The sequence below is a fragment of the Mycteria americana genome, chromosome 2 (genome assembly GCF_035582795.1).
Source record: "Mycteria americana isolate JAX WOST 10 ecotype Jacksonville Zoo and Gardens chromosome 2, USCA_MyAme_1.0, whole genome shotgun sequence".
Classification (NCBI taxonomy): Eukaryota; Metazoa; Chordata; class Aves; order Ciconiiformes; family Ciconiidae; genus Mycteria; species Mycteria americana.
The window spans coordinates 3,500,452-3,514,752 of record NC_134366.1 but is presented as its reverse complement, the minus strand read 5'-3'; the positions used below and the strand labels follow the sequence as shown (position 1 = coordinate 3,514,752).

The following is a 14,301-nucleotide window of genomic DNA, read 5'->3' as shown; positions in this document are numbered from 1 at the left end:
TGACCTTTGGCTATATGATCACCGACAGAAGAACTCAAAGAAACACATATTTCACAGCAGAAAACAGACTAAAGGCTTTTCTATATGTGATTTAGATTGTGCTTAGCATAGCTCTGTCAGAAACATAACTACACTGAGGATGTTACCCTTAACCATAAAAGACTAATTGCAACTTTTCTAACTACAAGTACGATACAGGATGGTTCAAATAATGCTTCCGTATACCTTTACTATAACGCATTATCAAAAACACAGTCTGTGGGATTTTTTTTTTTTTCTTTTTTTTTTGGTAAGATGACGACTACCTGCTTCCTGGCTTATACTTGGAGCTAAGGTCATATTACACAATTTTAGCAGTAATTTTAGAAGTTGGTTTGCATATAGGACTGTTAACGATATGACATCCTTAAGAAGGTGCTTGACACCTAACTTGTGAAAGCAAAACATTTTGACTCTCTTCACCTGGGGGTGTTTGTTGACAGCCGCCTGAACATGAGCCAGCAGTGTGCCCAGGTGGCCAAGAAAGCCAATAGCATCCTGGCTTGTATCAGGAATAGCGTGGCCAGCAGGACTAGGGAAGTGATCGTGCCCTTGTACTCGGCACTGGTGAGGCCTCACCTCGAATGCTGTGTTCAGTTTTGGGCCCCTCACTACAAGACAGACATTGAGGGGCTGGAGCGTGTCCAGAGAAGGGCAGCGGAGCTGGTGAAGGGTCTGGAGCACAAGGCTGATGGGGAGCGGCTGAGGGACCTGGGGTTGTTCAGCCTGGAGAAAAGGAGGCCGAGGGGAGACCTCATCGCTCTCTACAACTTCCTGAAAGGAGGGTGTAGAGAGGTGGGGGTCGGTCTCTTCTCCCACGTAACAAGTGATAGGACAAAAGGAAATGGCCTCAAGTTGCGCCAGGGGAGGTTTAGACTGGATATTAGGAAATTTTCCTTCACTGAAAGGGTTATCAAGCACTGGAACAGGCTGCCCAGGGAAGTGGTTGAGTCCCCATCCCTGGAGGTAGTTAAAGGACGTTTGGATGAGGTGCTTAGGGACATGGTGTAGTGGTGGTCTTGGTAGTGTTCGGTTTACGGTTGGACTTGATGATCTTCAAGGTCTTTTCCAACCTATACGATTCTGTGATTGTGATTTACAATTTACCTCTCCCTTCTTACAAGAAAGAACTACCCCACACACATTGTTGGAAGCCAAAGGAACCACACACTGTCAGCTTCACTGCAGGAAATAAGACAACATAGGACAGTGCTGAGCAAGGATCCAAAAGAGGATGGGGGTGAGGCAAGGGAAGTGCATTCCTCTCTGGAAATCATTTTCTGAGACACAAGTATTTTCTGAAGGGAAATAATATGATCTTTATCTCCAAACCCCAAATTCCTATATGTATCAGCTATATGGTTGTTATACTGACTAGCAAGTTATCACTTACACCGTGCTACTAGAAGGGAACGCAATTTTTCTTAGTTTTGCATTACTTCTGTAGAAGTACTGGTTTCGGCTGGGATAGAGTTAATTTTCTTCCTAGTAGCTGGTATAGTGCTGTGTTTTGGATTTTAGTATGAGAATAATAGTGATAACATACTGATGTTCTGGCTGTTGCTAAGTGGTGTTTACATTGGTCAAGGGCTTTTTCAGCTTCCCCTGCTCTGCCAGGTGCATGGGAAGTTGGGAGGGGGCACAGCCAGGACAGTTGATCCAAACTGGCCAAAGGGCTATTCCATACCATATGACATCATGCTCAGTATATAAAGCTGGGGAAGAAGAAGGAAGGGAGGACGTTCAGAGTGATGGTGTTTGTCTTCCCAAGTAACCGTTACGCGTGATGCAGCCCTGCTTTCCTGGCGATGGCTGAACACCTGCCTGCCCCGGGAAGGAATGAATGAATTCCTTGCTTTGCTTTGCCTGCGTGTGCAGCTTTTGCTTTACCTATTAAACTGTCTTTATCCCAACCCACGAGTTTTCTCACTTTTACTCTTCCAATTCTCTTCCCCATCCCACTGGGGGGGAGTGAGCGAGCAGCTGTGTGGGGCTTAGACGCCAGCTGGACCTAAACCACAACAAGTACATACTACTGCTGCAAATTATTCTGGCTTTACTTCAACAGAAGCTGGGAATTGTAAAATGTAATTTCTGGCCATTTTGTTATTTAGATAAGGCAGACAGACACAATCACTTAAGATGGCACCAACACAGTTTTTTTACTTTATAAGCTGAAGAGAAAAGAAAGACTAGCAATACCACTAAAAAAAAGAAATTCAACTTATTCAAAAACAAGTACATTTTTACTTTTAGGACAACTACTTATGGTTATATAATATCACTGAACAGTTTTTAGTGTGTTCTTTTAGTCAAGAGGAGAATGTTTCGAAGTGTTTAAACAAGTAACAGAAAAATAAAAAAGAAAAAAGATCTCTTAAAGTAATTTAAAGTCTTTTAAAAAGTGACAGGTTTAGATTTACAAACTTTTTCTGCTGAAATTACAATAATTGCTGCCTATTTCAAATTTGCATATTTCAACTGGCATATTTTCACAATTAATCTTTGAAAAAGCTTTTAAAACTACAGGAATGGAAAACAGTTACCTTTCTCATTATTGTAACGGGGTGCTCCTTGTCTCTGTGGATTAGCAGCATTAATAATCTCATCCTTACGCCTCGCCTGTGTTACGTGAATGGCTTCCATATGGTGTTCCAATGTAGTGGATATGTTACCGTGTACAGGGGTACCACGAAGCCTTTCCATTTTTCCTATCAATGTGAGCACCTGCCAGATACATTGCAAACACCAAAATCGCTAAGTATAAGTCTCCATTAAACAAACATAAAACCAAAAGAAATGCAGGAATTATAGCTCAAGAAGGCTTACCCTGGCTTGTTCTCGTAACTGGTCGACGATCAAACGATCAACTCGTGATGGGTTAGCAGGAAGTTGGGACACAGGAGTGCTATTTGAGCTAGATATGCGCTTTCCTGGAAAGTTTCTTGCAAGGTCAGCCTCAGTCTGGAGGAGAAATAAATAGCCATTGTCAATGTTTGAAATTAGTACAGTATTACAGTCCATATTTTTGGGGTGGTTCAGAATTTTCCAATACATTAGAAGTGAGCTTTCTACCTTTAGTTCTGACTGCATTTACAGAAAAACGTTCCCCAGTATCTGTCTAGACGTACAACCAGATGCTGTAAAAAAAGGAATACTTCCCAAATTCAGGTCTACATCAGCGTACAATGCTCAGCGGCAACATGTAGAACCAAAGCCGTACAACTTTAATTTAACCAATCTTGGACACAGACCTAGGCAAAGAAATTCTTGTACAGTACCCCAGGGATTTAAACTGTATGCCTCTCACTGCATCTCTCAAACGTCACATCTTATGATTATTAACAAAAGAAACAGGTGATCACACCAGCATAAGTTGCATCTGAAGTGCATCAGGATTAAGCCAGATTTAATGTAAACTGGTATCAGATCTGAAAGTCATCACACAGCTGCCAAACTCCCCGTTGAGAAAGGAACTGGCCAAACCACTGTACAATGCAGGTTTGGTGATGTTTAGTCACTGCCTATTTTTGGATAGGAACTTCTTAGACTTGGAGTAAAAAAAAAAAAAAAAAAAACGACAAAACTAGCAGCTGATTCTCTACCTTGTTCCTCTTCAGTGGAACTTAGGAGAGAAAGATTAGGTACTACATTTCAGTTCAAGGCAAGGTTAAGTCCACATTCATACTATGCACATTCATACTGAAAATATGTGCTTTCCTTTTTGCTTTACTGACACATCCATATTATTTAGTCTCTGCCCTCACCTAACATGAATTGCAAGAACTGACTGACTCCACCTGCATTCATCTCAGAAGTCTTAAAGACATTCAGAAAAAAAATGGATGGACAAAGGGTCATGAATTCACATAATGACACCAGGTATTTAAGAATTACAACTAATGAGCAATTCGCAGTACTAATCTATATGTATATTTAATATTGCAGGCAATTCCAAACAGACAATTTGTAGAACTTTTTTAAATGAGAGATCCCTGGAAAAGTGAAATTTATAAAAGGAAACAGGTAAGCTCACTGTCACCGTGAATTCCAAAGCAGCCGCAATGAACAGGTTTGAGAGCTGAAAGGGCTGACTGATTAGACAAGATAGAATTAAATGCAAGTCCTGCTGGGGGGAGTTTCTGTTTACACTCTTAAGAAATTATGAGAATTTAGGGCATAGGGCGTGAATATCAAAAAGGTGAGAATATCAAAAGAAAGTCCCTTCCTACATACATACCTACAGGTGAGCTATACATACACTGGTAAGCTAAACAACATTGAAGCAGAGGCCTTGGCACTCTCCTGGGATAGTTCAGGCTGTTAGGACTGTAAGAACAGCTTCTGAGAGTTTTAACCCCTGACAACTAGCATCCTCCCAAACTGTACCTACAAACAGGGATTAATGCAGTCCAGGAACATTCCTGTCAGGCAGTCGGGATGCAGGCATCCCCTTTTGAGGAATAAGTATTTTGATTGTAGGAATGTGAGCCACGCTATGGCAGCTGGCTTGTGGGACTGAGAACAGTTCAGACTCATAAATAAAGCTATCTGCAGGTGTAGTCTGCAACTACAAAAATCAAGGACTGAGAAAGCCTGAGTAGATCACTAGGATAAAATTGGATCACTTAGAATGGACCAGATCAAGTTCAACAATTAAATCCCTTGATTATTAAGAACACCATATGAGGATAAACAATCCTCCTTTAATGATGAAAACACAAAAAAATATATTATGAGGTAAAAACTATGATTCAGTCTTCCCAAATGACTTAATTCACTGAAATCCTGCATGAGCAAGTTTGGAACAGCCTTCTTTGCTACAACAGAAAGCAGAAGAGTTTCTGAAAACACTGGTGTCTCAGACACACTGGAGCAAGAATCATCATTGCCCTCTCTCACTCGCAGAGAATTCCTGGTAGAAGACAAGATGGGCAGAAAGGAGTCTTGTTTAAAGGCATCAGTGAAGAAACAAGATAGGCAGTTCTATTTAGACCTCCAAAAGGCTATTAGCAAGGTCTCACAGTTGATGCTGGAAAGAAAAAGGTGCTCTCCAGAGATCCAATTTGGTCAGATACCTGTCTCTTTCTCCAATGACCAGGAGTCTTCTCCAACATGGAAGAAGTAGACAGGCACTCGGTGTATAATTAGTACCATGGATTACTGACAACCTAGTTTCCAAGAGCTGGCATGGAGTTCAGAGATTTGACTCTTCTGGGGAAAGCATCTCCTGCTCCTTTTGAGCTCACAGCTTTCATTCCCAAGTGTAATACATTTCTCAGTAGTGTGATCCCCTCCCAGACAACAATTCTTAGCAAGAGAGTCTGAGGCAGGAAAATGACTGTAACAAGAAGAGTATACATTGAACCTTCCTTTGGTAGAAGTCACATCCACTCAAAACACTGTACGTTTTCTCTACAGCCTTGTACAGGTTGATCAGGATTATTTTCTTTCTTTTTACTAGACCAAAGATTTAGTAAAACAAGAAACAAAAAGAATAAGGGAAAGACACCACTATATCACTGACAGTTAAAAAAAACCCCTAACAAAAAAAAACCCAACAAAAAAAACCCCACCCCCAAACCCACAAAAGTTTCTCTCCTTAAATGACCACAGAGGGAAAAGGAGAGCTTGGCTTTATAACACTTGAGTTAAAGATTTAGTTGAAGAGGAGGAGTACAGGACAAGAAAAGAAAAGAGATCCATCTAACCAAACTGTACAATATGAACATTTAGAGCATTACCGTGCATAAAACACCAGTACTTTAAGAACCACCTGTGACAGTGAGGGCCCTGCTATATCATCATACATGGCTGGTGGCTCTAGAGTCATAACAAAGGCCTACTGAATTAATAACAACTAGCTAATGATCTTTTATTGACCATATAAATGAAAAACATCCAAGCTAACAATAATGCAGTGCTTTGGCCAGTGACATTGTTATCACATTTGTTGTAGCAAATATTGTACGTTAGAGAGAAATGCGTTAGCAGCCCTAAGGGGAAAGAGCCTTAGAAACTGAAGCTCAAAATCACGTACCATTTAAAACCAGTCATGCCAAACAATACAAGCATTATATTCAAAGCAGATGTTGTAGATGGTGTTCTATGTATTCAACAACGTGACAACAGCATTCTCACCTCCTCAAAAGGAGTGACAGCCCAGAGTATCTACTCTCTATACATTTTTTCATGCGATCACCAGCTTTGATAGGAAGTTATTGTCAGTTGTGTTTTACCTTCTTTCTCTCTTTCTCCAAAGCTCTCCACTGCTCATAACACTCCTCCAGTCGGATATGAAGCTCATTAGCAGGTCCACTGCGATTTCTTGGAGGTCTGTACTTGTTAAATGGCGTTGGAAAGGCAAAATACGGTGCCGCTATTTCCCCACAAAACAGATCGTTGATGAAGGGATTCAAGTGGTTGAAGTCATCGTAATGAAAAAGATCAACAAGTTCTGAGAATGGAAATGGCGATGGAGGAAAACTGAAATTATTTGCTGATGAAAACAGATGGTGATTAAATGGAGGAAAGCTGGCATTTTGCTTAAAGTCAGACATTAATGGGAAAGAAGGAAGAAAAGAAGGATTAATGAAATCTGGCATGCTACCACCAGTCTGTTCATGCCTTTTTCGGAACATATTGAACTGCTGACGGTTTGGGGTTGTATACCCAAAATGAGGGATCCAATTCCTTCTGCCCCTTCTATCATCTTTATTACTATTTTCTTGAGTCTGCTTTTTTGGAAATCTGTGGTATTTTTCAGGGTCTTCATTTACAGCATTCTGCTGCGTTAACCAGTCAGATGAAAAATTCATGGGGAATTTACGGTATTGCCCCTCCTTATTAGTCAGTGAATCATGCTGTGATCGTCCAATGGGTTTAATTTGCTTCTGATTTTCTGAGATGAAATTAGAAACTCCCAAATTATTAGAAACACCGTTTGATATTTGTAACCTTCCATCTTTCCTTGAAGGGAGGACAGGTGAGATCTGTGAGTAGTAAGAGGACTGTGTTATAGACTGATGGGTGGGAGAACCACCAGACATGGTTGAAACCCCTGAAGATGACTGCGGACTTGTTACCACTTGCTTTCCATACGTGATATCCGATGCAGCTGTCGGACTTGCAATTTTCCCATCCAGCCACGTACGTCCGTGGTACGACGAATAACTCCCATTTTGCATAACATTTTTTACAGATAAATCATATTCAGAAACTTTATGAGAGCATTCTTTAGGATTAATATGGATCTTACATTCATTATTATTAAAAGCATCCCCCAAAGTAAAGCTATGATGACCATTTTGCACGTGGGTTTCCTGTGGTTTTCTGTTTGTCTCTCCAGAAAAATTATTTTCTTTAGGGGGTTGATTGAAAAAATATAGTGATGGATGAACAGATGACTGCAATTTATGAGCAGCTGTGAAGTTTTCATATCTCTTAGAAAACAACTGGTTGTCCTGGGACACTTTATCCCAAGAGTCATCAACAGGCTGATTGGAAAGATCAGGGGAATACTTAGTTTGTTCTTGAGCATCATTTTTCATAACTTTGCCTATTGCCCTTTCAGTTCTCCAATACTCTTTCTGAATGCTAATGCCTTCTTTCATTCTGTTCTGAGAAGAAAAAGTGCTAAGATTGGAACCGATTTTTTCATAGTCTCCACTTAACCTCATGTGGTCATAACTGCACAAATGCTGACTATAGTCTACATTTTGAAATGAAAACCCTTCTTGGTGAATTGTATTATTATTTTGCAAAGAGGAATTTTCAGGGTAACTGTTCTTCAGAATATTATCAGGCTGAGTGCAAGGACCAGATGGAGAAAGCCAAGACTCTATTAAATGAAGATCTTCCAAACCTCTGTGTAACATCTGCACATCATGAGACTTTTGCAAGTGTTCCTGATAGTAGTTCTGTGTGCCCATCAGGTTTGAAAAATCCTTACTTTCAACAGAGTGCTTAGAGGAGAGCCCTGAGAATTCACCATTGCTTCCAAGATCAGGTGCCCACATAGGTGGAAACAATCTTGAAAGAGAATTCCTGTAACAAAGTTAAAAAACCTCCTGTAATGATTTAAAACATTTCTTACATTAAAACAGTTCACATCTCGCTATTACACCCACACACACACACATATCCCCCATTACATTCTTGGCTAAACATACACAGCCCTCCTCCAAATATAAGGGGACGGAAAAAATATTCCCACTGCAGATGAGTAAATGCTATGTGAAATCTGACTACCAACGTTGATCTCTAATGTTTTTAATATGTATATTCAGAACTGCAGAGTTTATCTGGAATTATTAAATATTTTAGATTCAGCTGTATTTGGTCAACTCCCTACTGGTTAAAATTAGATTTTTTTTTTTCCCCAAATGCTGTAGGCTGATGGAAGACTTTAGAAAATTTGCACTTCTAACAATGTGTTGCCTTTTCTTTACTGGCAATTGCAGTCAAGAAAAACACTTCTACATTGCAAGGGGATAAGACCTTCATTACTCAACTCTGAAATAATTCAAAATGTGTATCATATCTGTGTGACAGAAGGATGTAAAAAAACATAGGCAACATATAAGAACTTTCAGAACAAACTTACCAATCTGTAACTGGTTCTGGCTTGCTTGGCTCCTCTAAAATGCTTGACACTAGTCCAAACATATCAGGGCCATTGCCAGAATAAGAAAGATTTATTGGTGCCCTGAAAAAAAAAAAAAGCATAAATATTTTTCTCCTAAACAAAACAGGCAAAAGGAAAAGTAAAGCATTAAACCTTTAATTTATTTTAGCAGCATCTGCTAAGTGTTCTGAATTTAATGTATTCTCAGCACCCATATATAGAAATCTCTACCTGCATTTGTGAATTCTACAGCCTAAATGAAGTAGAACAGTTTTCCTAACTTCTTGCTTCACCAGAGACTTCTGAAGCTGTTATGTGAAGAGATAGGAGCAGATTTTCCTCTCTTTTCAATCAGCATAACTATTTTATAGACATTTCTTCAAATCTTGACTGTCTCCTTTAGAGGGTAAATATGATCAATCTTCTCAAAATCTTGAGGATTCTAATTTATCTGCTTCCATAATTCAAGAATTATTATTTTAATCTAAAAAAAAAAATTAACTTCAGTTATACTTAAGTTGAACCACTTTTTAATCCCCTTTTAGAAAGGAGCTGGCCTATTAAATATTCCTGATAAATACCAAAGGTATTCAACCATCACTACTCTTACACAAGCCCAACTTTTATCTTTTAGTTCAGGTGCAAAATGAGACCTTTACAGAGCTGTATGTAATGACACGCAACTCTTACTCAGAAGTTAATTAAAACATAACAGTGTTAAGACCTCCTTCCCTCTAACATGCATTGTTTTGCTTCAATAAATTCCACTCATCATCCTATTCTCATTCAGCTGATTCGTTTCAGTGTCCCTGAAGATCTCTCAGTCTTCCCTGCTGTCAGCTTATCCAAACAACTACATTGTCTGCTAATGCTGCCACATAACGACTCATGCTGATTTTGCAGATTAACAAAGACTGTAAAACGTGGGATAAACTATTAAAACTGTCACCTTGTTAATCTCTTGCCACAGTGAGAATTAGCCACTTATGTCTTCCTAGCTTTTACGACCTCACCACATTTTGACTTTTAACTACCTCTATTATTTACTTCATGACCATTCAGTTTCCTCTGTAAGGAATCTAGCCTATGTGATTTTGTTTAGGATATATGTAAGTGCAAAGACTCTTGCAAATGTTTTATGAATGTAGGACTGTAACTGATATTTGATAACTGGACCTCTTCTGTGTCTTTGTCAGATGGCACTTTTTTTTTTTTTAAAAAGGAGGCCTATTTACTTCCAATTTCTGCAACCAACTGGAGATCACATATGAAGGCTTGCATCTATACAATGATTTTCAGCAAGGGAGAGATCAGAGTCAATTTACAATGTGGCATGGAAAAATAAAATTACTGATTACTGGCCATTTTAGAACTGCAGACAGGGCAGCAGGAAGCTGGGTGGACAACAAAAGAAAACAAAAAATCCTAGGAAAGAACAAGCACAGGACAGCAGCGAGTCTAAAATTGCCCAAACAAACTTTACAGACTAGATGAAGCGAGATGAAATATTTAGCTGTTCCTTCTGGTACATACACCAGAAGCACTACAATGCAATTTGAGGCAGGAGAACCTCAATCCTTGACAAATTCTATTTCTTAATGTAGTCACTTGCTCAAACAAGGGACTAGAACCCCTTGCTCCTTGTGCCTCAAGCCAGTACTGTTCACTACCAGCAATCTGAAAATCTTTGGTAGTGTCAGGAAAGCATCTTGTATTGTAAAATTCTGATCCACCCTGAAAGGAAGATACTTCCCATGAAACACACTGACACACATGGAAAAGAAGTCAACTACGTTTTTGTCTACTGGTGTCCAAATAAAGTATCTGCTATCAACAACAGGACAACCAAAGTTAAAAACAAAAATCCCAGCATAACAGGCATTCAGCTTTCTCAAGTCCAAGGTAGGCAGCTATTATCCTTTCTGGTTTGGTACCAGAAAACACTTGCTGCAAAATCCTTTGATTCTGCAGCATCAAGGAATCAAATGTTTACCTCCCAGTGCTACAATCCAACTTACTGCCTACCAAGGCATAAAAAGAATTCATGAAAAAAAACAGCACACAGGAAAGGCAAAACCATATCAAATTGCTAGCGACTATACCAAATAGAATAAGAACATCCAGCCTGACACTAAGTTTGTGGCAGTGAGCAAGCCTGCTCCTGCAGACAGAGAAGGAACAAGAAACAGGACAGAAGTACCAAGACCTACAGCTCCTCGGCAAAACTTTCACAGTACTGGTAGGAGGAGGAGGGTTGCAGAACATGAAAAAGCAACAGGCAAACGGCAACAGTACCTTTGCCATATCTGTGTGCTGTTCCGGCTGTTGTGACTAACTCTAGAACTGAAGCTGGGGACATGTCCATAGCCTTTTAGGACAGAAATTAGATGGAACTATTGCCTTCCTTTGGAGAGATACTGTATTTGAGAATAGGCCTGAATTCTTTAGAGGTACCAGTGGCTTCATCCAACCTAGTGCTGAACAAGGATGGATTTTCAAACGGACGTTCCTCAAGAGAAGTTTGTGGCACCAGAATACAGGCCTAACAAAAGGCCTATGTATAGGTTTGAGGCACTGGGGCTCCTAGAATTTATTGCGGAATAATTTCAATGGCCAGAAAATGGAGAATTAAAAGGACGAAAGCATGAGCAAAGTTACACTGCAAAGAAATCTTCAATGATGGATTAGTTGCTCTCACCAAGCAGCTTAGAGGAACTAAAATGACACAGGTGTACTGTACCTAACACAGCTAGGTGCCAAGTACCCTAAAATATTACAAGGAAAAAAAAAATTTTTTTTTTAATCCTTAAGGACTAGTGCATATCTGCAGTCTCAGAATGGGTGTACACATGGATTATCATTAACAAACAAGTACCATTTAGTTGTTGAATTCTCTGAATTAATTTTTTTTTTTTTAAAAAAGCTACCTCGCAATAACCTGAAGGCTGCTTTTAAGAAGAGGCTGTATATTTTAGTTAGTGGATTGCCACTCAAAGGTTAAACTTAGCACTTACAGCTAATACTAAAGCTATATGATCTTTTATTTAAAAAAATATTAAACACATCTGTACTTTCCAGGGAAGACTAGCAAAAAAAAAAAAAAAAAAGATAAAGGTATTTAGCTTCTTTGCAATGCGTGTATCTTCCTTAACTGTTACCTTTCAGCACCCTGTGAACCAGTGAATTACCATTTCTCCCCACCTCAAACTTCCTCTTTCTTATTAGGCAAGTGATAAAAAATGCAATGAGACTGATATTAGAAATGCTATCACCATTGGTGTCAAAAGCTGCTGTGCCAGTCTGTACCAACCACCCCCACAAAAAAGGCAGTATTATGTTGCCAGCACTTAGCATTAAGATGGAAAGAAGAGAGTGGGAAACCTAATATGAAATCATTGTTTACGTATTTCTAAGGCTGGAATAGAAACATTACGATTTCAATTGCTGTACACAAGCTACAAAATTATTAATATGAAGGAGAGAACCAATTATTTCAGTGGCTATCTCCCAGTTTCTAGTGTGAATGTGAAATAATCATTCCCTGTTCCTCGCAATCCTTGTATCATTCATGGTTTTATAGAAATCATTCCTCTGCAGAGCTGACTTATCAAAACCAAAGAGTAGTTTTATTTACTCTCCACTGACACAGAAGCTTTCAAACCCCTGTCCAGCCTCGTTGCCCTTCTCTGTACCTTTCATAATTGTACTGCATTATTAAGACTGGATGATCAGAAGTGCCTGTAATAGTCAAGACTTGGGCAGAGTGGATTTCTCCAGGGAATAAAAATATTTCATGATTCAAGTAACAAAGACCCTTTGCATTCATTCAGCATCCAAAACTGCAAAAATTTTTTTTTTATATGAAATCAAACTTGAGTGCATTATATCAAGGGCACAACAAAACAGTAGGCTGGCATATTTTCAAGAGTAGCTGTACATGTATTTATGCTTTCAGCAGCAGAGGTACCACTTACACTTGACCTGTGTCTAACACTCTCTTGCATTGTTCATCTTCCAGGAATTACCCTACATTACCAAGCAGGATCATTATGAGCTACGGTACTGAGGGATGGGAGGCATGGAAAGAGTGGGTTTTTTCCTTAAGGAGTTTTCAATTACATATGGCAGTTTCCCATTTCATTCCCTAAATGTACTATTCTTTCCAAATTTTAAGTTTTTACATGTAAACACACACATCTATACACACACAGACCCCCTACCTTTTTTCATGACCTCTATAATAACTATTATACAGCAAATAAAATTTATTGAGTTTTAGTTATCCCATAAACTCTTCCTAAAAAGATCCAGAATCCCATTTATTCTGCTCCATAACAATTTCAGTGTTCCAGAACACCACCATAAGGTTGTACCAAGAATGCTCATACCGTTGCTTTGTGCAGTCTTGAAAAGGAGTTTTTGAGCTAATATCCTCTCCACATGCTGACCAGTCACTATACAGACGGGAAGATTCTAGCGGAGGTGGTGTACTAGTAATTGCTCCTAATAATGGGGAAAATAATTGAGTGTCCATTTTTTGTTTCTTGCTATTTACCTATGTTGAAAAGAGAAGGAAACATTTTTAACATTAGATGTTTACGTAAATGAGCAGTAAAAGCAACAAAGCAAACCCTTCCTTTTATATCTCGAGCTAAATAATTTTTCAGGAAAATGAAGCATAGCTATGACAAAAGGATACAGTCGAAAACTTGTTCCCTCCCCTGCCTTAGAATAGTCTAAATCTGACAAATTTATGCATCTTCTAAAAATAAATAAGTAAATAATAAAAATTACTTACTATACAATAATAGGAATTCTCTACAGATTTCACATTGTAGGTGTTTGCGTGTCAAGTTCACAAGCTCAGAATCTTCTAGCCTACATGACTGGAAATGCACATGTCACAGGCATACACATCCCTTCTGAGAAAACAAAGGGAAGAGCAATTATCCCTGCTATATCCCTGAAAACACAAAATATTCCAGCAAAGAGCCCAATGTAAGCAAGGAAGGACATTTGTAAACTTCACAGAGCAAAAGGTGCATAAGAAAAAACAATCTGTCTTTAAGTACTGGTCCAGAAAAGACTATTATAGATAAATGACTGAATTACCATGCAAAGAATAAATAATAGGACATTTAAGTAACACAGGGAACTGTACTTCGTGAGGTATCTCAACTAGGAATTGCCACGACAGAACCTATGCTTGACAAAGGTTTAAGAAAAATATCAGAAACCTACTTTGAGTTGGAAGGGATCTCTGGAGTCATCTAGCCTAACTCTCTGCTCAGAGCAGACCCAGTTAGATCAGGCTACTCAGAAACTTGCCCAGTTGAGTTTTGAGATCCCACCACTTCCTCTCTGGGCAAGTTTTTCTAATATCTAACTGCTGTCCTGGTTTAAAAAAAAAAATAATATTGGAAATAGTCTGGACCACCTTCTCTATAACCTCCTAGAAGGCAGCTGCACATGCCCGTAAGATCTTCCCTTTCTCTTCTCCAGGCTGATCAGACCCAATGCTCTCAGCCTCTCCTCAGACATCCCCTTCTCCAGCCCACGACCATTTTGGAAGCCTCTGTAGGACTCACTCCAGTACCCTTCTTGCACTGGGGAGCCCCAAACTGGACACAGTATCC

The 14,301-nt window shown here is 39.2% G+C and overlaps 1 protein-coding gene across 5 annotated transcripts in view; it reads right to left on the bottom strand.

Annotated features, from left to right (window-relative positions):
• The window catches only part of LOC142405224 (uncharacterized), a 34,024-nt gene that overhangs the window by 3,727 nt on the left and 15,996 nt on the right, over positions 1–14,301 (bottom strand). For 4 of the 5 annotated variants that reach the window (XM_075492244.1, XM_075492246.1, XM_075492247.1 and 1 more), the window contains exons 3-8: positions 13,464–13,587; positions 13,054–13,220; positions 8,645–8,746; positions 6,279–8,085; positions 2,869–3,003; positions 2,586–2,766 (exon numbers count right to left, since the gene is read on the bottom strand). In XM_075492244.1, coding sequence (XP_075348359.1) covers positions 2,586–2,766; positions 2,869–3,003; positions 6,279–8,085; positions 8,645–8,746; positions 13,054–13,199 — 2,371 coding nt within the window. In that variant the 5' untranslated portion in view covers positions 13,200–13,220; positions 13,464–13,587. The remainder of the gene's footprint in view (positions 1–2,585; positions 2,767–2,868; positions 3,004–6,278; positions 8,086–8,644; positions 8,747–13,053; positions 13,221–13,463; positions 13,588–14,301) is intronic. The other variant, XM_075492248.1, reaches the window with a different exon arrangement.